Raw genomic sequence first — 23,106 nt, 5'->3', positions numbered from 1 at the left:
GGGCCCGACGTCTCCTGCAGCAGGGGAATGATCCTATCACCTGGGGTACCTTCCAAGTGGAATTTTATAAGAAGTACTTCCCGAATTCTGCTAGAACGGTCAAGGAACTTGAATTACTGCAGCTGAAGCAGGGTACAATGTCTGTATCTGAGTATACGGATAAATTTGAGGAGTTATTCAGGTTTTCTCGTATGTGTCAAGGAACTCCAGGAGACTTCGACGAATGGAAGTGTATTAAGTATGAGGGAGGACTTCGAAGTGAAATCCTGAGCTCCGTTGGACCGATGGAGATTAGGGTCTTCTCCGAACTTGTGAACAAGAGCCATATTGCGGAAGAATGTGTGAGGAAGGCTATTGAGACGAAGAATGACCGTCAGGAGTCCCACCGCAGAGAGCACAATCAGGAATACCCAACAAGGGGTCAAGAGTTTAAGAGAAGAGGATACCCACAACGTCTTCCCCAAAGGCGAAATGACCTTGCGACAAATAAGAATTCCCAAGGAAAAGGTAGGGAAAAGCAAATAGTGGTTGTTTCAGATGTTTTGAGCTGTCAGAGATGTGGAGGTCATCACCCAAATAGACCGTGTCGTTATGGTTCGGGTTTGTGTTACAATTGCGGAAAGCTAGGACATTTGGTCAGAGATTGCCCACATCGGAAGGACCGGGAGACTGCCAGGTCTGATTTTCGTACCTGAGGTAATAAGAAAACTGATAACTTAATTCTTTACCACTTTAGATAATGCTGAAGGCTGGTATTCACTCATAATACATGGTCGAATGAAAAATTATGATCTGTTCTAGATAACCCTAAGTTATCTTAATAGAAGGTTTGGTGAGCATAAGTGATTAGGTAGGCCTTTAACGGAAAGCAACCTCAGAGTGGAATGACTGGTGGGCGATGTCAAAGCCATCATCCGGGAACTCCGTGTCGAGGTGGATTGGGACTTTGCTATGGTTGTAGAGGAGTTGGACACGTGTCCTGGAAATGTCCTAAGAAGGTCAACCGAAATACTACCAAGGGCCAACAACAAGGTCGTGTGTTCACTACAACAACGGGTGATACCGTTAGATCTGACGGTTTGGGAATTGGTAAGCGAAAGATCGGTAACAACGTGTTAAAAGTACGATTAAGTTGGTATGTGGTTTTGGCTATCATAGATAGAAATCTAGTGAATGCCAGTCATGCTAAGTTGTTGTTGTGAGGAAGTAAGTGATAGAACTCATACTAGACGAGAGATCAGAATAAAGCAACGGAAACTTGTGGAAGCAGTAACACAGGATAGCTACGAATAAGAGCTGTAAAAGTTTACTATAGTATCTTATGTTTGAATACTAGAAGGGTTAAGCGGGTTACTGCAAGTAATGATCCCCAATAGTTGGAATTGATTGCGGATGCGAGCTTTGATGGTTCTAAAGCGGATGAGGAAATTATCATTGATGCATAATTGGATTTAGATGATGAGAGAGTGCAAGTTGTCGTGTTTGAGAGATGAGTACCATGATGTTTGGTCATAGTGACCTTGGAATTAGATTGAGATTTATAATGATTGGTTTTGAAAGACGAATGTGAAAACCACTAAATTGGAATGCTGATGCGGTACTGAGATTGGTTTAAGGGAACCCGTGACGGGTGGTAAACTCCAATTTTTGGGGAGGTACTGTTGAAAATTTTTCCCAAGAAATTGAAAGAGCGTTGGTTATGGTTTTGAGGATGATTTTTGATATGAGTAACGTTAACAAAAGAGATGTGTCTCGAATGCTTTTATAGATTATTAAAGGAAAGCGGATTCTTATAATTTTGTTAAATTGTTATTTCAAACTCATTTGCTTTCCAGAAATGAAAGGGGTTTTTGATTGATGAGTCAGAGGCTTTATAACAGCAAGTCATGTGGAAATTCGAGGGTTTGAGAATAAGAAAGTAAGTTTGGAGTTTATGCTTGGAGTTGAGCTGTGATTAGTGGTAATTGGCTTGGCAGAGAGAGAGGATAGTGATGGAGTATCATTAAGGTGTGGTGATGATCTTTGATTGATTATAGTGATGGGGGACGATGGCTGTGATTAACGACGATGGTAATATTATTGATGACATGATTTGAGATTTAATAGGGTGAGTTGATGAGACGATAAAAGTAAGGAACGAGACTATTGGTCGGCGTTGGACAAATGACCGAGAACCTCGAATATAGAGAAATCAGAGCGCGGCAACGGAAGCGCGCAGAATAAAAGGACCTTGGGACTGTTATGCGTTGGATATAGAGGCAGACTACGCTCGCGTACTCGCAGTGATGGATGGAATTTTCGAGGGCGAAAATTTCTATTAGGGGGGTAGAATGTAATACCCGGTCTAACCGAAATTAATTAAATAATAAGTTAAATAAGAGCGAATATGGTTGGAAGATTTGGCAATTGGAATTTGATAATTCAAATATGATATTTGGATTCAGTGAATTTTTCCGAGTCGGAAAACATAGTTTTCTGCGTAAAAGCGCGCAGTGGAATTTTGACCGGCAGTACTGGCTGAGATCTGTCTAGTACTACAGCTGAGGAAATTGATTATGGGTAAATAATATTAATAAATGAGGAACTATAATTAGGGAAGGTAGAAATATTTAAAGTGCAATTTAGAGCGCTAATCTTAAAGGTTTTGGCCCAAAATTGGGCCAATGGGCAAAGATAAGTGAACCGGGCCTAAGTGGGCCCAAGACCCAACATATATAAACATTAGTTATGAGCATTTCAGCTCATTTTGCCCTAAAGAAGGGGTGTTGGGCGCTGAAATTGGGAAGAGAGAAGAGAAGAGAGAAAACCTAACTCTCTTTGATCTTCAAACCACCATAACTTGAGCTACGGAGCTCCGATTGACGAGCCGTTTACGGCCACGCGTCGCTCTTCTCATCCTCTACAATTTTATCTAAGTTTTGTGGTGAGTATTCCATTCATCTCTGCCCAGTTTTCGAAATTTCCCACTGTTACACGTTTTTGGGTAATTAGTGTTGAAATCTTGTGATTTTGGGTGTTTAGGGATACTCCAACATGGATTCTAAGTGGATTCTATCCCTACTTCATATGGGCTGAGGTAAGAAGTGCTCAAGCCCTTGTGACTTGTCATTTTTATGAGCCCTAGGTTGATGTATGTATGTGATATTGGTTATGTTAGTGTATTTGGTGATGTTGGTGCACAATTGGGAGATTGGTATTGCTTGAGGAGCTTTGGTGAGGCTTGGAGCTAAGGTTGGTGAAGACTTCCAAAGAAGAGGCTCAATTAGTTTGGCTACAAGAGGTACGGTTTAAGTTTCATTTAAGTACCATGTGTTGTGATGAGAATTCCTAGGCTAGATGCCCCTAGGATTAAGTTTGGATTGTGCAAATGGTTGGTGCTAATATGCATAGTTGGTATGTAATGTGAATTAATGATTTGGGTTGAGAATTGTGTGGCCTTGTATGCTTGATGTATTGAGAATTTGATGTACTGGGTAATGAGTATTGATTTGTGGTTTATGCATTTAAATTATGATATTGGGCCGGAGGCCGTGGATTTTGGGCCGGAGGCCGAAAAAAGGTGAGAAAGGTAAGTTGATGTGTGCATTGTATGATGACACAAGTGATTGGATGAATTTCAGATAATGAATCTATGAATGATTGGGTTGGTTATTGAATAATAAGGTTTGAGGAGTTGAGGTGTGGGATTTGGTAAATTTGGGTGCAATTATATAGATGAGGTATGTTTGGTTTTGGTTGAGATATATTATATGGTCATATATGTGATTATGATTATTGATGCCTTGATGGTATGATGATGCATTAGAGATATGTTTGTCGTGATATATGCTTGAGGAATGATTAAGGTTGATTTGTGGGTGAAGCCACGTGATAGTGAGTACGATATTGATTATGTATAATGATGATTGATTGGAAATAGTGTTGTTGAAATTTGGCATGAGAAAGAGTATATGATATGTAAATGTGTTTGAGTTTGAGAAAGTGTCAACGTGCGAGTTGAGGAGGCTTGATGTTGATTTTGGTATATTTTGATTGATTTCAAAGAAAAGGCTGAAATTGGCATGTTTTGATTGATTTTGAAAGAGTTGAAAATGGCTTGTTTTGAAAATGGAACTTTGTGGTTTTGTATGGAAACATGGTTTTGGGGCATACTTTGACGGGACATAACCTGGACTACGGATCTCTGTTTTCTGCCAAATCTGTTTAGAAATGAAATTGGATCCGGGATGTCCATGCCGTTCGAAGGACGAGTGAAAAACGATTTAAAATGAGAGAGTTATGTCCGTCGGAAGATTGGGGGTTGAATCTGTAAATTCTGCAGCTTTTAACTTAGAAAATTTTTAGCAGAACGACCCTACGCGCGTAGGCGCACCTGGCGCATGCGCGCCGTTCTTCCAGAAAGCGCCGTTTTTGGCGCATGTGCGCGTAGTATGCGCGGGCGCGTCGATGCGCTGTACCAAATGCCCAGCTATTTTCCAGAGAGTTGTGCCAGGGTCGTGCCAGTTTTGTGCCTGGGCGCAAGAGCACCCACGCGTACGCGTGGCTGACGCTTGTGCGCCGTTTGGATATTTTTCAACCCGCGCGTTCGCGCGTATGACGCTTGCGCGTCGATGAGTTTTTGGCCATCCATGCGTGCGCGTACGCGTGGCCCTGTTTTCATGCCAAAGTTGATTTTTGAGTTTTTAAAGCCAAACCTCATACTTTTAAGCCTCCGATCTCACCCCTTATGTATCAAATCATTATGGTATGCCTAGCAATGAGGAAGGAGCTAGGGGATGTGGTAACTTGTGAGTGAAGCAAGGGAAAAGGTTATGATCAATGATGATCAGATATGATTATATGAGATATGGAGGATGGCGGTGGAAGTACCGTGTATGCCATGAGCCGAAGGGCTATATTTATTGATAAATGGTTGGTTCTTGAATGGACCATGAGCCGGATGGCTGAGTTCTTGCCGGATACGGCGGAGCCATGTTGATAAATTGGCTAGTTCTGGATTGAACTGTGAGCCGGGTGGCTGAGTTATTGCCGAGTTACGGCAAAGCCATTATGGATTATGGCTGAGTATAAAGGCATATATGATAAATTAACGAATATGATAAATGAATAATGATGAAAAATGTTGAATGTAAGCATGCTTGTGTTTTCTCTCTGGTTGTAAGGGTGACAGGGCACCGATACCCTCTAATGGCGACAGGACGCAAATACCCTCTAATGGCGACAGGGCGCAGATACCCTCTAATGGCGACAGGGCGCAGATACCCTCTAATGGTGACAGGGCCCATATTCCCTCTAATGATATTAATACGCAACAGAGAGACTGTGCCCAGGTTAGCTACCGGACATGTCGGGTTGGCTTGATAACCGACAGATGATATCATCAGCCATAGGGCAGGCATTCATCATTTGCATATGTTTAAATTGTTTGGGTTTGCCTATTTGTTTTGGATTTCTACATTATATATGCTAAGTTACCTGATTATGTGCTACTTGTTCTACTTGTACCCTAATTGTGTATTACTTGCCTGTATTGCTTGTGTTTGTACAACTGAGAGGCCCCTCATGTTGGTGTCGGTGGAGGTTGAGGGCTGTTCTTGATGAGATGAATTGATGATGCGATTGCATGATGATGGTGATCATTAGTTGAGATGATTTGAGCTCCCTGGGTAGACGCAGTGATGTGGTTTCACTAGTTCCAGGGAGGGCATGATATATTGATATAGAATTGCTGAGACAGCACGACTGATGATGGGTTTGTTTATGATTCTGAAATCTGATTCGTGGGAGAGTCAGCGAGTTTGGAGTCATATGAGATGTGATCTAGATTTAGTATTCCCTTACGACAGATGCCTATTTATAGATTAGTGAGAATCTAGGCTGGATACTTGGTGAAAAGGAGTTTAGGATGCTTGGTGAGTTTTTATTGCAGTGCATTGTATTTATTTGGCACTTTTACCGTACTGGGAACTCATGGGCCCGGGGTTCTCATTCCGTATATATCTCTTGTTTTTCAGATACAGGTCCAGGTGCTCAGAAGTGAGTTGTGGGTCGTCTGAGAGACGACGAAGATCTTTATTTCCTCTACTTTGTGTTTGATTAGAATCTCTCCACCTATGTTTTGAAAAGATTATATTATGTATTGAACTCTTTTAGAACTTGCCTATAGAGGCTCTTATGTTTCCTTTGGGAGAGATTAGAATATACTATTGTCATCTACTTTCATACTGTACCCTAGCCGGCCTAAACTTCGCGGGTCGCGACTAGTGGCTATTCACTTATGTTATATATATCTATCTGTTATCTATCTCTTAATCTCCTCTACGCCTTGTCCGTATATCGTTTTCGGCTTCACGGTTTATCTTTTGTTGTCGAAACGTGAGTGATACGTCTTCGCGATTTTATTTCTACTCTTTTCAGGCTTCTCGATTAATACTCTTTTCGAAATTACCTATATTTATATATTAAAAATCCACCTGAGAGTCGTACCACCGTAATATCATTGACTTATGACTCGAGCATAAGAATTTGAATATTAGGGTGTTACACTACCTTCGAGGGAGATGGGGAGAGAGCAAAATCTAACTGAAACCCTAAATTATAACCGTCACCATCGCCGTGCCGTCGCTACCGCCATTGCCACCGCCACCGTTACAACCATTCATCTCCTTGATGCTAGCGCCAATGCCACCACGTGCTTCGACGATCTCTTTTCCCGTTGTCTCTTCCGTCGATGCGTCTCCTCAGGTCGCGATACGGTCACTTTTGAGAAAGAACCCATGCCTTCGAGCCTCGCAACGGTGAAGAAAGCAACGAACAGCAAAGCTTCTCCTCCAAAAACAAATTCTCTTCCCGAAATGCTTCTTCCAAGACGATTTCGTTAAGGTCTGTTTCGAAACCTCAATTTCATTCTGTCCAGATTTTTGCTCAGTAGGATGCTAACTGTAACCAAGGTATGAAAATCCACTCTTCAATTGTTCATTTTGCTTATGAGTTACTTTAGATGGATAGGACTGAGATTGGATTGTGTTGAAAAGTGTTGTGCTTGCCCTTATAGATTGGATTTAATGCTGCAATGTGGATTCGATTTGGTTAGTATCATTTGTGATTTGCTTGTTGGTTGCAGATTCCGAATCATGTAGCTATTAAAATTGCTCTTGAACTGAAGAAGCTCCTCATTGACAATAGTCTTCTATATGTGTATGTTATTTGGCTTCTTTTCCATTTCTAGTTTCCTGCTGAGTTCTAGTATAGCTGGTTAAAATTTTCTTTCCATTCTATAGCTCTCAGTCCAATTTGGAGGTCAACTTATTCAAGGTATGCCAAATCTATGGTTTCATTTCTCCATTCTGTACATCCCGTATTTCTTGACTTGTAATGTATTTGCTTTTACTATTTGAACTCATGGCCAAAATTAAAATTTTATGGGAAAGTATTACTCCAGGAGCAAAATCTTATACATATGTACCGAAAATTAGTGCATAAAGATAATATGGTTGATTGATTCTTTGGATAGGTCTTTTTGGATTTAAGTACATTATTGTAATGTCAATATTAATTATTATTATTATTACTGGTTGGTTTTAAATTCATAATATAATTACATGGGACCTAATTTTATTTACTACATGTCTCTTAATAGTAGGAAGTCGAATTCCATTATATTTAGGATAAAGTTATCATAGCTGGATGTCCTTGGCTTTTCCAAATGATGGTAGTAGTTTAATCAATAGAAATTTTCTAACAGAGATCTGGTTGTGCAGGTAATGGAGAGGCGGGGATATAGAGAAGAGTACATTAGTCATTATAAGATGATGACAAGGTTAGTATGCAATCTTTCTGTTGGAGATGACTTTTGTTTCTACAACATGTATCTGTGTTAATATCATTTAAAAAGATGTGTAAAAAAAAAGACTCTTGAGGGTGATATTTTATAGTTCTAGTAATAATGAAGCATATTTCTGCTTTTATCATCTTTTAAGGTTTCATCATCAAAGAGTTCCATTGGTAATCCTTGTTTGTGGCACTGCTTGTGTTGGAAAGTCTACTATTGCCACCCAGCTTGCGCAGAGGCTAAATTACCAAATGTGTTGCAGGTAGCAATCGTGTCTATAACCTGTCATATAAAATAAGGACAATTTTAGGCTTTCAATTGATGGTAGCTGATTGGAATTATATACAACTGATTTTGACATTCTTTTTGTTGTTGAGTCTAATAAACAGATGGTTTATGAATTGTTGCACACATCAACAGAGTATGTCCTGAATTCTTTGTTTCATTCTTAATTTGACTAGTATTTAGCTTTGATTTTAAGCTCCTGTTAGTCAAACCTAGTATTTGTTCATAATGGTATCATAAGAGACCTAGCTAAGAGTAATCAAGTTAACATCAAAGAGGACCTAAACCCTATAAATTTGTTTATCTTATCTGAATGATTATTTTCTTATGTTTAATCAAGTATTCCTTTTTCGGATTTCTCTGGTTTGATTTGGTGATTGTAGAATAGCATGCTTTGTCATCTTTAAAGCAAATTTGGTGCCTGCTCCACCAAGTTTGTGTCGGAAGATGACTAAATCATTATGTCCTCCATATCATCTATATTCATAAAATTCTATTATATTCATGTTGTAATGCTGGGGGGATAAATCTTTTAATATTAACTCTTAAACTACTGCTTCTTTTGCTATGTCATTATATTGCTCTGATTGCTCTTATTGGTTTGTTACATTGTAAATTTTATTTTATTTTTTGAATGAATTATGTTTTGTATTTATTTGGATCTTCATTTTTTTAGATGTTAGGGGCTGGTGTTAGTCAGGTTGCTGTATGCGCATTCTTCTAATGAATAGGATATTTCCCTTGCTGTTTATCTGTACCACTAAACAATATGAAATTTATTTCTAAAATTACTTTTGCTGGGCCTGCTATGGTGGTTTGAGGTTTGTTATGAAAAATGGCGCCAAGGGATGCGAGGTTTGTTCTTGACAGCATCTGATTTCAGGTTTCTTTGTTGCTATGCTTAGGTTGTGATAACATTTTGATTCTGTGCAGGTCATCGTTAGTGGCAAGTTGAGGGCTCAGCGCGCTAAATCCATGAAGTTCAAGGACGGGTACATGATTTCCTCAGGGCAACCAGTCAAGAACTGCATTGATTCTGCTGTAAGACATGTACTCCTTAGGCAGGTCAGTATATACTCTTTTAGACAAGTCTTCCTTTGATTGCATTGATAGTGTATGCATCTTGTTTTTGTTATGAAGGGATTTGGATAAGAAATGTTGCAGATGAGTAACTTCACAAAGCTTTCATGAGGTACAATTTTTTCTTTTGTTCTTTTCTTTTGTTTTTTGCTTCAAGTCTTCATTTTTTTTTGGTTTTGCTGTGTATTATTTCAGGCATATACGAGCGAGTTGCAGCTTAAAGTGGATCACTTGCTAGAAGAGAATGCAAGACTCAAGAGACAGCAACAAAAGGCATGCATCTTCATTTATATACATAAATACACACATTTGATGGCAGAGCATATGCATCTTTTGACATATAGTTTACTTATAGTTTTATGGCAGAGCATATATGCATGTTGTCATGTTATATGTGAGGAAGTCTGCACTTAGTCGATCAAAATTAAGCCCTAACTTTGACTAGGAAATGGCATAGCTGTGGGGGCTATCATTGGAATTGTATTGGCTGGAGCACTTATTATTGTCATGGCGTTTGGTATAGCTTGGTGGCGAGGATGTTTACGACAAAAAAGTTCATTATATAGAGGTAAGAACTAAGATGCTACTATAGGGTGCTACTCTATTTAATAGTAAATATTAATTTTCAAACAAGAACTTGATATGAATTTGCTTGTGTAAATGCTGATTAATTATCTTGTCAACTCTTAAACCCAAATATATGGATTGTCTTTTCATTTATTCTAATATTCTTAGAATAATGACCATTTTTTCATATGCAATAACTAAGTTTCCGAAAATAGATATCTTAATTCACTTTTCATTCTCCTCTTGTTTGGCTTCAACTAACAGACCTACATGGTTTGGATCTAAAAACTGGCATATTTACCTTAAGGCATATCAAAGCTGCAACAAACAACTTTAGTGTTTCCTGCAAGATATATTTACCTTAAGGTAATGTTTCTTTACTCTGTATATTTGAGTTTGGTATCTTTTTCGTTAATAAGCTAAAATGTTGTATACAAAATATATCTACTGATCATTTGGTTTTGTTATCTAATTTTAGTGACAATTGCAATAAAGGCAAAGAGAAAACTCAATTGAAATTGGACTGGTCAACAAGGCGCAAGATTTGTATAGGCGTTGCTAAAGACTTGGCTTACCTCCATGGAGAGTCAAGATTAAAAATAGTTGGTTAGTACCACCATTGACAATATATTTGGTTTTTGTAGAGTAATTAGTAATTGACTCTTTAATTGATGTCACTACACTAGAAGGATAACTTAATATTAGTGATATTTAAGCATAGTAAGAAGTGTATTATTTTAGTATTACTAGTTTACAGAGGTTTACTAGTTTACACCTTTTGAAAGTTTTTTTCTGTATCTTTCATGAGAATTGTGATTCATTTACGGGTAGCAGGCTGTTAATCTGTTTTTGATTGGATTGGCTTAACTTTAAAGCTTACCATTGTGTATTGAATTTAGTTGGATTATCTTATTTTGTGGTGATTTTATGGAATTCCTCAACTGAATTGGTGTTTAAGACTTATCTTTGAGTGTGTTTACTATTTTTGATATTAAAAAATAAATTTTTAATTTGAGAGTATGTAAATAAGATGAGATTAATGAATAATTTGAAATTAAAAATAAATAAATAATTATAGGATTTGTGGAGGTTTGAAAATCTCAAAAAATAGTTATTTTTTGTTAAATTAAAAAATTAATTTGTGGGGGTTTTAAACTGCCACAAAAGTGATTTAAAATTGCCACAAAAGTCCAATATAAAACTCCCACTAAACACACACAAAACTCCCATAAAAGACCTCGCGGCACCTCAAATTTTGGGGGTTTTAGAAACCCCCACAAACTATTTGGTGGGGGTTATAAACCTCCACAAATAAGAAAAAATCTGTCACAAATAAACAAAATTCTTGTAGTGCATGGTCACTTTTGTTTCTCCTTCTTAGATTTTTTTTATTTATTTTACTTTTTAAAAAAAATAGTGTCATTAAATTTAGAAATTTCTGACAATTGAGTGTATTTCATCCAAATGCATCCATGGAAGACAAGATAAAATATCAGATAAAATTCTTATATAATAATGATTCATATTTAAATCTCATACCTTCTTTTTTTTTTCTTAAAAATCATATACATGATTTATTATATTGGAATGGATAAATGGGTTATATTCAATTATTTATTATTGTATTAAATTACATATAATGATTTTGCAGATGTTTTTCTATAGCAAATCTTTTTTTTTGGCATTTATTTTTAAAATAATATTAATTTATTGATTCATATAATGACTATGAAACCCTTTGTTAATGTGGAAAAATATGCTCATTTATGATTTGTAACAGGTTGTCTCTAGTCTTTATATTAGTTTTAATTCTTAGTTATCTTATAATTTCAGGTAATTAGGCCAACAATTTTGATTGGATCATCAGGAGTGAAGAGAACGTTACAAAAAAAGTAGTTCAGGCTATGACTACAAATAACGAAGTATAGGTAAAGAGACTTATTAGTGGAATGAGGTAAAATGTTGTTTTGCTTTTTTTTTTTTTTTTTTCCTCCATTTGCTTTGTATTGGAATTCTAATTTTTTTTTTTGAATTGTGATCTGTTAGTATATAGTGTTTGCTTATGTTAGTTTAACTATTTTTTTTTAAATTAATTAGCTATAATTTTTTTTACTTGAGATTCAGAAATTAAAATCATATTTTATGTTTAGGACAATATTATGGTGAAATTAAAGCAAAAATTGTGTCTATTCACATAACAAATATCATTTGAAATATTAATATTTTCTTTAACTTCTTTTCAAAATCATTTTTGCTATTTGTCTGTTGTTGCATCTAGTAAACTTATATCTACTTTTAATTTATTTTTTTAGGACATTTAAAAGAAAAGCTTTCCATGCATTATCTGCAAGGTGCTGCCATTTTCTCTAACAATGATGAGTTGATCTCCAGTTAGTTGTCTTAGTCTTATTCGATTATTATTAACCAAATTCTATGCCATAAGTCAATAGCAAAATGAAAAATATGATTACGTTTATGCTATAAATAGACAGTTTCGTATATTATATGAGGTCAATCCTTACATTTTATTTTTATGGAAAATCCTTTTTTTTTTTTGGCATTTATTTTTAAAATAATATTAATTGATTGATTCATACAACAATTGCTTAATTACATTTAATCTCAGTGTACTATTAATCTAAATGAGCAAACTGTAAGAATTCTGTGTTAAAATCAGTTTAAAAATGATTTAGTCTCTTGAATTGCATAAAATGTTTCTATGTGATTTTGTTTTAATTGATTTGTGTGCACTTTCTCATGGATGAAGAGATGCATTGCACTACCTAGAACTTGGTGACTTTCTCAGTCAATCGTCCCTTCTTCCATGTTTGAGCAGCTCTTGGCTTGGGAGAAGAAGTTCTACAAAGAAGTTAAGGTAAATAATATTTTTTCTTGCTTATTTTTATATAAATTATGTTTAATTTGTTCTCTTTCGTATGGTTTTATAATATTTATTTTTTAATGATAAGTAAAAGTATACATTTAGTTCTAATCCTCTCTAATGAGCTGCTTTAAAAAGTTTAGTCTCATTAGGACAGTTGCTTTATTGGGTTTTTTGTTTTCTATTATTTTGTTTTGTTTTCTTTTTCTTTATTTCTTTATTTATTTTTTAAAATGTTTCTCAGTGAATGATTATTTATTTCTATCTTATCTTTGCATTTAGTATCAAATTAAAGATGGATCTTCATGAAAATTTTATTAACAAGTAAGCAATTTAATAACTATTAATTATTAAGATTCACATGTCATTTCTTACAAACAAGTCAATGCATTTATAATGTGTAATTTCAGGTGTTAGTTTTTTAATTTGTATTTTGAAAAGTCTTGATGTATTTTTTACTATTTTTTATTTTCTTCTTTTTTCTCTCTGAATTTTTTATTTTTATCTTCTTAAGCGTTGATTTGATGAGTGTCATGAACATTTTAATTTTTCTGAAGTTTGTACGGAAAGGAATTGAGAATCAGATTTAGTTTTATACCTTTTTTGTATTTTTTAAAATTATATATATTGTAATTTAGTAACCAGATTTTATTTGTATAGAAATCACTCCTGTTGTAAATTTAGTAACCAACCATCCTTATTTATATAATTGTACACTACTTGAATTTTACTTGGATGCTATTCAGATTTATTTATTAATTGTGATTCATTAGTAGAAAAAATTTTAAAATCTGTTAGTTGTAAAAATATTAATTGAAACTTTTTTTTCCCATTCCTCTCTATGGATTTGTGAGTGTTTCTTATGTAATTTTAAAGTATTTATCTTTTTATTGAGATAACTGTGTATTTGTAGATTTGATTAAGGGAGTGTTTGAAATTATAAAATATAATTTTTTATTTTTCTTTCAGGTTCAAATTATAGTTTTTTGTTTAAATTATTCAGAATGGAGGATATATTGGATGCTGATCCGTTTTTGTATTATGCTTCAATTCGGATTTTTTTCAACTAAAATAGGTTAGCTTTTATTGCAAAGAGTTAAAACTAAGTTTTCCAATCAAAACTAAATTTATGCATTGAACACTTTCAATACTATATTAGTATATTCTAATGTTAATTCGGAAATATTAGTATCCTTATTTTTTCGGTTGGTTGATTCAATTTTGCGTTGAGTATTGATTTATTATTGGGAATCTTTTTCATATGTGAAATTTCTAGTTGTATGCAAGAAGACAAGAAGTAGTCAAGCTTACCAAATCATGTTTTCTTTCATGGGTTCTGGGAGTGGTGCTTCGTATTATATTAAAATTAGTTGTAGTTATTAAAGTATGATCACTATTTTTTTATTTATCTTGTGTCTTAAATATTACTAAATAAAATTAAGACTTTAATTTACATAACTATACACCACTTTAATTGTATTTGAATATTGTTTAGATTTAATTATTTTATTATTTACTTTGTAATTGTACACCACTTGAATTGTATTTGAATGTTGTTTATATATAATTGTTTAATTTATATATTTTGCAGTACAATACATTGAGTTTTTTGTCTAATTATGATTAATTTATTCTCTTTTATGAAGAACTTTTTGAAAAAGTTAAAGTAAATAATCTTTCCTGTGCTTATTTTTAATACAAACTATGTATAATTTGTTTTTTTTTTGTGTGGTTTTATAATATCTATTTTTTTGATTGAAATAATTGTATATTTGTATATTTTAAATTGTTAATCTTTTTATTACTATCCAATCACTGTTATATCTTTTTAAAAAATATTTTTATATTTGCATGTGTATGTTAATTTATATGTGGCATCCATGTATGAGTTATTCTTCTCTTTTTTTTTTAGGATTTTTTTTTATTTTGTTTCAAATAAATATGAATTCATTGATTTTTAATTGTGATATGTTAGCAGTGGTGGAAGAACATTTAGAATGGCTGCAAAGAAGTCTTGTAGGGGGATGACGAAACCTATTAATCTTGGTTCATTGAAGGAAGTGGTTGCGAAGAACATACCTAATGTCGTCTAGATTCGGGAAATGGGAGCATACAAAGCTCTTCTCACTTTTGATAGTGCTATGTATGCTGAAGAAACATACACCTTGAACATGAATAGCCTCCTATAGGTATTCCACAGAGTATGGAGGTGGGAGGAGTCGGAGTATAGCGAAACACGTAGAGTGTGGCTCGAATGCTATGGAGTACCACTGCACGCATGGTCTGTTGACACTTTCAAAACGGTAGGAGGCCAATGGGGTGAAGTAGTTGGGTGTGATAGAGAGACGGAATTATGCAACTCTTTCACTGTAGGTCGTGTACAGATTGATACGTGCGTAATGGACGTAATTCAGGAATGGATGCATATCACAATTGGGACTGGGGGTTTTGGTATTTTCGTGAAGGAGGTTGGACATGAGGCGTGTAATCTACAGTGTAAGGGAAAATGTGGTGATGAAGGGATAATAAATGGTGAGAAATGGAACCACGGTCAAACACGTCAAGGAGTGGATCTATGGCAGAAACATCAAGCAAAGTCATCGCATGAAAGTGGTCACAACGAAGAGCTGTTGATGATGGTAACACGGCAAGAGGAAGAAGACAAGGGTAAATTAGTAATTTCTGATCAAATTTTGAACGAATCAATTAATGGCAGCAATTATCACAACCGCATGAGAATTGTAACAAATCAGGCAGTTAATGATGATAATAAAGGTTTGACTGATTTTGGGGGAGGGACCGTTACAGATTCTGAGTCAAAGTCTGAGAGAACAATTACATGTGTATTTAATGGGCTGGAAGGGGAGTCCACAAAAGAAAAACAAAAAACTAATTGCATCCTTAAGGGTTGGGCCAGCCACAACAAAAATAATGAGGAAAGGACTAAGGACTTGCTGGGCCCAACATCCACTGAAGACAGCGCCGCATCACCTGGGCCTGGATTGGGGAGTTCGGGTTGGGCATTGCGGAAGACCCTCACTGCTGCGGGCGAAAGGGACGGCAGCAGCCATGATCGTGAGGGCTTCTTTGACAGTGATGTCGGAGCTCGTGCAAGAGCTGCCCATGGAAGAAGTCGGCGACCAGCAGACTTGAGGAATAGGTTGCGTCGAGGTGGGGATGACTGCATCAGAACTGGCGAGATTGAGCCAGTTGTGACTGCTGTCGACGAGCGTGGATGTGGCGTTGAGGGCGGGGCAGACCTGCAGGAAGCCAGAAGCATTATCAGGGCTGATGGTGGGGCAAAACTGCAGGGGAGGGGAGCCGGTAAGGCTGCTGACTCTGATTCCAATAAGCTTTTGGAGGAGAGAGGCGTGACTCTAGAGGGGGGCCGCGTTCAAGGGAGAGGTGTGATTACAGAGACTTGTGACACAATTGGAGACCAGCTACCACTAGAATCAATTGGAGTTCAGGGTCATGGGCAAAGTAAAGGACTTGGGCATGATAATGATTGTAGCGGAGGGAATGATCTTAGGCATGAGGGACCTGGGCACGAGGAAGATGTGAATACTGCGGATGACAGTGACACTCAGTGCTCAAAATTGGAGGAGCAGATAATGGAGAACAAAAGGACTTGGGAGTTGGCTAAAGAGTCGGGTGCTATGCTTTACAATGAGGACGATGACATTATGGCAATACTTCAAGCGCAGAACGAAGAAATAGCTCGCAAAAAGAAAATGCCGAAGTAGAAGGCAAAATTGAGACGGTGCAGACCCAAACATAAAAACAAGTGTGTCAAAAAATAATTAATGATTTTTAGTTTTTGGAATATTAGGAGGTTACGGGGTGATGGAAAGATTAGAATGGTAAAGGACCTAAAGAATAAATATAGATTAGATATGTTGGGTTTGATTGAGATGAAAAGACAGGTAGTGACGAGAATTGACGTGGCAAGCATATGGGGGCAACATGGTGCGGGTTGGGAATATATAGGTTCTAATGGTGCAGCAGGTGGTCTTCTAATAATATGGGATGATTTAGTGTTTAAAATGAATAACTGCTATAAGGGGGAGAGGTGGTTGTGTGTTGAAGGAGTTCTAATAAAAAGTAGCTTCAATTGTGCCTTTTTCTTGGTTTATGGTGCACACAATAGGGATGAAAAGATTCATGTGTGGGAGGAGCTGAGGTACATGGCTGGATTATGTCAGGTTCCTTGTTGTTACATGGGAGACTTTAATGAAATAGTACATGTGGAGGAAAGACAATGTACGACTGTCCTACCTCGGTCTGCGGAAGAATTCAAGGATTGGATACAAGATATGCACTTAGTAGATTTGCCGTTGACTGATCACAAGTTCACTTGGTTTCGGGGACGTTCGTGTAGTCGTATAGATAGAGCTCTAGTCATCCTGGAGTGGATAGAGGAGTTTCCCGAGTCTCAGTTACGAGGTGGACAAAGGGGTTTGCCAGATCATTGTCCTATAATAGTGGAAGACAAAAAGATCAAGGGAGGTCCAAGGCCGTTCCGAAGCCTAGACTCCTGGTTTACACATGAAGGCTTTCTCAGAATGGTTAAGGAGGAGTGGCGAGGACTGGGGGATATACAGTTTACAGAAAAATTGAAGGCTCTGACGATTCCATTGGGGAGATGGCATAAGGCCAATTTTGGTGACATAGACAAGAAGCTTAAGGTGTTTGAGGAAGAGATTAAGAAGATCGATGATATGGTTAGCAATGGAGTGTATGATGGAACAATGGAGGCTAGAAGAAAGGCGTTAGTTACTTGTTGTGAGAGGTGGTACGTGAGAAAAGAAGTACACTGAAAACAAATGTCTCGATCTAGGCAAGCAAAGGATATGGACAAAAATACAAGATACTTCCACAATATAGCTTCAGCTAGAAGGTGAAATAATAGGATTAATACACTGGTAATTAACGGCAGACTTGTAAGGAATCAAGCTAGAATAAATATTGCTATCAGAGAGTTCTACAAGGATTTATATCACCAGGAGCATTATCCGATGGTGGGATTCAGGGATGGTTTGGTGAGCAGAATAGATCAGGAGGATTCTGAAAAGCTGGAGGTGCTTCCATCGGCTGAGGAGATCAAAGAGGCTGTGTGGGATTGCGAGTCATCTAAGGCACTAGGTTGTGACGGGTACAACATGAATTTCATCAAGAAGTATGATGAGCGGATAATTTATACGCTTTTTGGCATTATTTTTAGTAGGATCTAGTTACTTTTAGGGATGTTTTTATTAGTTTTTATGTTAAATTCACATTTATAGACTTTACTATAAGTTTGTGTTTTTTTCTGTGATTTCAGGTATTTTCTGGCTGAAATTGAAGGACTTGAGCAAAAATCAGATTCAGAGGTTGAAGAAGGACTGCTGATGCTGTTGGATTCTGACCTCCCTGCACTCAAAGTGGATTTTCTGGAGCTACTGAACTCAAAATGGCGCGCTTCCAATTGCGTTGGAAAGTAGACATCCAGGGCTTTCTAGCAATATATAATAGTCCATACTTTGGCTGAGTTTAGACGATTCAAAAGGGCGTTGAACGCCAGTTCTATGCTGTAGTCTGGAGTTAAACGCCAGAAACACGTCACGAACCAAAGTTGAACGCCAAAAACATGTTACAACTTGGCGTTCAACTCCAGAAGAAGCCTCTGCAAGTGTAAACTTCAAGCTCAGCCCAAGCACACACCAAGTGGGCCCCGAAAGTGGATTTATGCATCAATTACTTACTTCTGTAAACCCTAGTAGCTAGTTTAGTATAAATAGGACTTTTTACTATTGTATTTAGAGATCTTATGATCTTTTGAACCATTTTTGGATCATATTGATCACGTTTGGGGGCTGGCCATTCGGCCATGCCTGGACCTTCATCACTTATGTATTTTCAACGGTAGAGTTTCTGCACTCCATAGATTAAGGTGTGGAGCTCTGCTATTCCTCATGATTTAATGCAAAGTACTACAGTTTTTCTATTCAATTCAACTTATTCCGCTTCTAAGATATCCATTCGCACCCAAGAACATGATGAATATGATGATTATGTGACACTCATCATCATTCTCACTTATGAACGCGTGCCTGACAAACACTTCCGTTCTACATGCAAACAAGCTAGAATGAATATCTCTTGGATATCTAATACAGGGGACCGAGTCCGAGATATTAGAATCCTCGTGGTATAAGTTAGAACCCATGGATGGCCATTCCTGAGATCTGGAAAGTCTAAACCTTGTCTGTGGTATTCCGAGTAGGATCTGGGAAGGGATGGCTGTGACGATCTTCAAACTCGCGAGTACTGGGCGTAGTGACAGACGCAAAAGGAGGGTGAATCCTATTCCAGTATGATCGAGAACCTCCAGATGATTAGCCATGCCATGACAAAGCATTTGGACCTTTTTCACAAGAGAGGATGGGATGTAGCCATTGACAACGGTGATGCCCTTACATAAAGCTTGCCATGGAAAGGGGTAAGACTGATTGGATGAAGACAGCAGGAAAGCAGAGGTTCAGAGGAACGAAAGCATCTCTATACGCTTATCTGAAATTCTCATCAATGATTTACATAAGTATTTCTATCTTTATTTTCTGTTTATTTATTTATTATTTTCGAAAACTCCATAATCAATTATTATCTGCCTGACTGAGATTTGCAAGATGACCATAGCTTGCTTCATACCAACAATCTCTGTGGGATCGACCCTTACTCACGTAAGGTTTTATTACTTGGACGACCCAGTGCACTTGTTGGTTAGTTGTGCGAAGTTGTGAAGTTATGTTTGGACCATGGTGTTGTGCGCCAGTTATTGGCGCCATTGCCAGGGAGAGAACGAACAACAAATTTTACAACCTCAGAGTAACAATTTCGCATACCAAAGTGTTGGGGTGACATTGGATCTGATTTCACGGCAGCAGTAATGGAATTCTTTTAGACAGCTAGGTTACCGAAGGATGCCAATATCACTTGGGTGGCACTGACACCTAAATTCATTGGTGCAAAGGAGATTAAAGATCTACGACCTATTAGTATGGTTGGGTGCGTCTACAAGCTTATCTCGAGGTGCTAGTTCGAAGGATGCGAGCAGTGATGCCAACTTTAGTAGGGGAGACTCGGAGTGCATTTGTAAAGGGACAGAAAATACATGATGGGGCACTTATCACGTGTGAAACAGTAAACTGGCTTAAACTGAGGAAAAAGGAGGCAGTAATAATCAAGCTAGATTTTCAGAAAGCATATGATAGAGTCAAGCGAAGTTTTGTGGACTTAGTGCTGGAAAAGATGGGGTTTGGGCATAGGTGAGATCGTGGGTTAGGGAGTGTGTGGCCACAGGATCTATGTCAGTTTTGATAAATGGTTCGCCAATGAAGCCGTTCAACATGGAACGAGGGTTGAGACAAGGTGACCCGCTTTCTCCTTTCTTGTTTGTTCTGGTGGTGGACGTGCTACATTGAATGATTGGAGAAGCAATCAGGAATGGCCGTATATCCCCTTTGACGGTTGGGGGAGATAGGATAGAGCTGTCACATCTTCAATTTGCTGATGATATAATACTGTTCTGCCCACCGGAAGAAGAGACTATTAAGAATTACAAGCGGCTTCTGAGATGTTTTGAGCTGATGTCAGGGCTCAGTATTAATTTTGACAAGTCGAGCTTAATACCAGTAAATTGTGATGAGCAGTGGGTCCAGCGTATGTGTAGCTTGTTGGGTTGTAAGGGAGATACACTTCCAGTTAAATACCTTGGAATATCCTTAGGCGCAAATCCGAGGTTGGTGAAGACATGGAAGCCTATAATAGACAAGGTGGAGGAGAAGCTCAGTCTGTGGAAAGCTAAAGTACTAAACAAAGCAGGAAAGTTGGTGCTAATCAAGTCAGCGTTAAATAGTTTGTCAGTATATTATTTGAGCCTGTTTAAGATGCCGAAAGCTGTTGCTGAGAAATTAATTTCACTACAGAGAAGGTTCTTGTGGAGTAAGGAGGATGACAGTAATGGAATGGCTTTGGTAAGATGGGAAGTAGTACAGGCCCCTAAGAAACTAGGTGGGTTGGGGATTGGAGATGCTATGATTCGGAACACAGCTCTATTGTTTAAGTGGTGGTGGCGGTTTGCAAAGGAAGAATGCCTGTTGTGAAAGAAGGTGGTATGTTTCTGTCATAATTTGAATCCTAATGAGTTACTGTCAACTCAAGTGCTACCTACTAGAGGAGGCCCATGGAAAGATATATGCCAGATACAAATAACGAATCAACATATAAGGGATAAGATGGTTACAGGCTTGTCCATGGAGATTGGTGATGGGCGACGTACTCAGTTTTGGGAGGATGTATGGTTACTTTGTGGATCTTTGAAGGATCGGTTCCCCAGGCTCTTCTCTGTTTCAAACCAATGTGGATCTGTCATAGGGGATTGTGGGTTTTGGGATGGGTTAGAGTGGATTTGGAACTTCCAATGGAGGCGAGAGCTCTTTCAATGGGAGTTGGAACTTCTGAGTCAATTACATGAGGCGTTGAGACCTGTGAAGTTAGTAAATAACCGAGAGGATCGAGTGGTGTGGAAATATGATAAACAAGGTATTTTTTCAACTAACTCATTTGTGCAGGTCTTGCAGGAGGAGATACTCTCAGAGGAGGTTACCAGTTACAGTTTCACAAAGACTATTTGGAAAGGTTTAGTCCCACCAAGGGTGGAGCTATTCTCTTGGTTTGTCTTAATAGGCAGGGTGAAGACAAAAGAAAGGCTAAGCCGGCTTGGGATTATCAATCTGGAAGATAATTTATGTGTTTTATGTAATAATGATGTGGAACATGTACATCACTTGTTTCTTGGCTGTGAATTTTCTTGGCAGGTGTGGAGTGCGTGGTTGTCGGTTTTTGGCCGCCAATGGTCCTTTCCAGGTTCCATGAAAGAACATTTTCTATGTTGGTCAGAGGAACCAAGGAGGAAGGAGGATAGATAGCAGCGACAGAGGTGCTTCTGTGCCACTGTATGGAATATCTGGATGGAAAGAAATAGAAGAATTTTTCAGAATAAAAGCAAAAGGGTTGAAGAGATTATCAATATGACCATGTTGAGCTCCAACGAGTGGAAAGGGGGGGATCCCTTTAGTTGTTGATGGCTATGCCGAAGTTGACATAGGGATTATTCTTCGTGATAGGGTTATTCGTACTTTATTTTGGATTATAGTGTTCTAATGTTTTTATTTATTGCTCCACTTTATTGTGTTGAGCTCTTTACTTTCAAAAAAAAAATAATTACGTATTTTTGTATTTTAAAAATATATTGTTAGATTAAAGATACACTTCAAATTTGATTAGAAAACCGAATAATTATTTTATATGGATGGTTGATACTAATATTAATATGCTAATTATTTGAATGAGGTTTAACACGTGAAAAAATAAATTATATGTTCAAGTAATTGATTTTTGAATATTAAGTAGATTTTTAAAAGATAAATAACATTAAATAATTCTCTAACTTATATACTATTTTAAAGATAATTGAAAACAAATAATTTTTTGGCCTTCCATGATTTTGTTATTGTTGCTTCAATTCCTTTAAAAGAAACTAAGTAACAATGTATATCCAAGTGTTTTTTTATTCTTTTTAATTTTGTTTTATTTTGTTTTTTTTTATTTCTTTATTTATTTTTTTACTAATCTTAAGTAAATAATTGTTTATAATATGCTAATGAAAATAATTTGCTATAAAGATAGAAGAGAATAGTTGATAAATCAGTCTGTACTAGGGTAATAATATTCAAAATAAATTGTTTATATCTACTTTTTTAGAAGAGATTACTTTGACATATTTTTTATTGGAAATATGTTCTATCCTGTATTAAATATTAAAAATATGATGTACATGCCTATTAAAATTATAATATTTAAAATAATACTAGATGTGTTCATTATATGCTCTTCTTCCTTTCTTTTGGTCTTTCATTTCTCTTTTTTCCTTTTCTATTCTTCTTCTCTTTTTTGGTTTGCTCTTTCTCAACTGTCGTGGGAATTGCAATTTTCTCTTATCTTTCTTCATCTTCTTTCCTTGCTATCACATGCGCAATTTTTGCAACATCTCTCTGAGGTATATATCTAACACTGTTATGTTAGGGTTTAGAGGGAGTTGTCTTGATTTACATGCTATTTTTCACACCTCTTTGCTATATTTCTCTGGGAATGGATCCTCTCAATTGTTAAAAAAAATTGAGAGTGTAAAGTGTGATCTCTAACCTTTCATTGCTCTCTTTCTCATATTTATTCTTGGTCCTTGATGAACGGATTCCTACTAGTAAAGAATTCACAATAAATTTCCGTTGCTAGTATAGTTTCTAAACCAACAAAGAATCCTTTCGTACAAAAACTTGTTTGTCACTTAAGCAAACCCAAAAAAAATAAACCAAAGTATTTAAACCTCGGGTCGTCTCTCAAGGAATTGCAGGGAGGTGTA

General features: G+C 36.9%; 2 protein-coding genes across 10 annotated transcripts; both read left to right on the top strand.

Moving 5' to 3' along the window:
* Positions 1-6,553: 6,553 nt before the first annotated feature.
* LOC112750479 (uncharacterized) lies at positions 6,554-18,632 on the top strand. Of its 9 annotated transcripts, XR_011872153.1 has the most exons (14): positions 6,557-6,950; positions 7,124-7,197; positions 7,281-7,314; positions 7,761-7,819; positions 7,980-8,093; positions 8,938-8,971; positions 9,050-9,181; positions 9,257-9,308; positions 9,392-9,764; positions 10,028-10,129; positions 10,242-10,369; positions 11,597-11,717; positions 12,531-12,638; positions 17,968-18,632. XR_011872153.1 is itself a non-coding variant. In XM_072216568.1 (9 exons), exons 1-8 carry the CDS (start codon positions 6,933-6,935, stop codon positions 9,305-9,307), a joined length of 492 nt encoding a protein of 163 aa, XP_072072669.1. In that variant the 5' UTR covers positions 6,557-6,932; the 3' UTR covers position 9,308; positions 9,392-9,525. The 9 variants fall into 9 exon arrangements, 1 of the variants encoding a protein (XP_072072669.1); XR_011872155.1 differs by lacking the exons at positions 11,597-11,717; positions 12,531-12,638; positions 17,968-18,632 and having other exon boundaries at positions 6,554-6,950; positions 9,392-9,469; positions 9,654-9,764; positions 10,242-10,613; XR_011872157.1 differs by lacking the exons at positions 11,597-11,717; positions 12,531-12,638; positions 17,968-18,632 and having other exon boundaries at positions 9,050-9,157; positions 9,392-9,469; positions 9,642-9,764; positions 10,242-10,613.
* LOC112748719 (uncharacterized) lies at positions 16,505-20,788 on the top strand. The gene is made up of 3 exons (XM_025796962.1): positions 16,505-17,415; positions 17,584-17,823; positions 20,128-20,788. The coding sequence occupies exons 1-3, from the start codon at positions 16,505-16,507 to the stop codon at positions 20,786-20,788; spliced, it is 1,812 nt and encodes a 603-aa protein (XP_025652747.1).
* The last annotated feature ends 2,318 nt before the right edge of the window (positions 20,789-23,106 follow it).

Source organism: Arachis hypogaea, chromosome 15 (genome assembly GCF_003086295.3).
Source record: "Arachis hypogaea cultivar Tifrunner chromosome 15, arahy.Tifrunner.gnm2.J5K5, whole genome shotgun sequence".
In the NCBI taxonomy this organism is placed as follows: Eukaryota; Viridiplantae; Streptophyta; class Magnoliopsida; order Fabales; family Fabaceae; genus Arachis; species Arachis hypogaea.
The sequence above is the reverse complement of the archived record's forward strand: the minus strand, read 5'-3'. Positions and strand labels throughout refer to the sequence as shown.

What these genes read in the sequence shown, in the direction of transcription:
- LOC112750479 (XM_072216568.1), top strand. An exon ending in TGGAGGTCAACTTATTCAAG is followed by an intron (nt 7,315 to 7,760) that starts GTATGCCAAATC and finishes CTGGTTGTGCAG; the next exon opens with GTAATGGAGAGGCGGGGATA. An exon ending in AATTACCAAATGTGTTGCAG is followed by an intron (nt 8,094 to 8,937) that starts GTAGCAATCGTG and finishes TGGTGGTTTGAG; the next exon opens with GTTTGTTATGAAAAATGGCG.
- LOC112748719 (XM_025796962.1), top strand. Translation starts at nt 16,505, where the DNA reads ATGGTAAAGGACCTAAAGAATAAATATAGATTAGATATGTTGGGTTTG. An exon ending in ATGGAGGCTAGAAGAAAGGC is followed by an intron (nt 17,416 to 17,583) that starts GTTAGTTACTTG and finishes AATTAACGGCAG; the next exon opens with ACTTGTAAGGAATCAAGCTA. An exon ending in AACATGAATTTCATCAAGAA is followed by an intron (nt 17,824 to 20,127) that starts GTATGATGAGCG and finishes AGAAGCAATCAG; the next exon opens with GAATGGCCGTATATCCCCTT.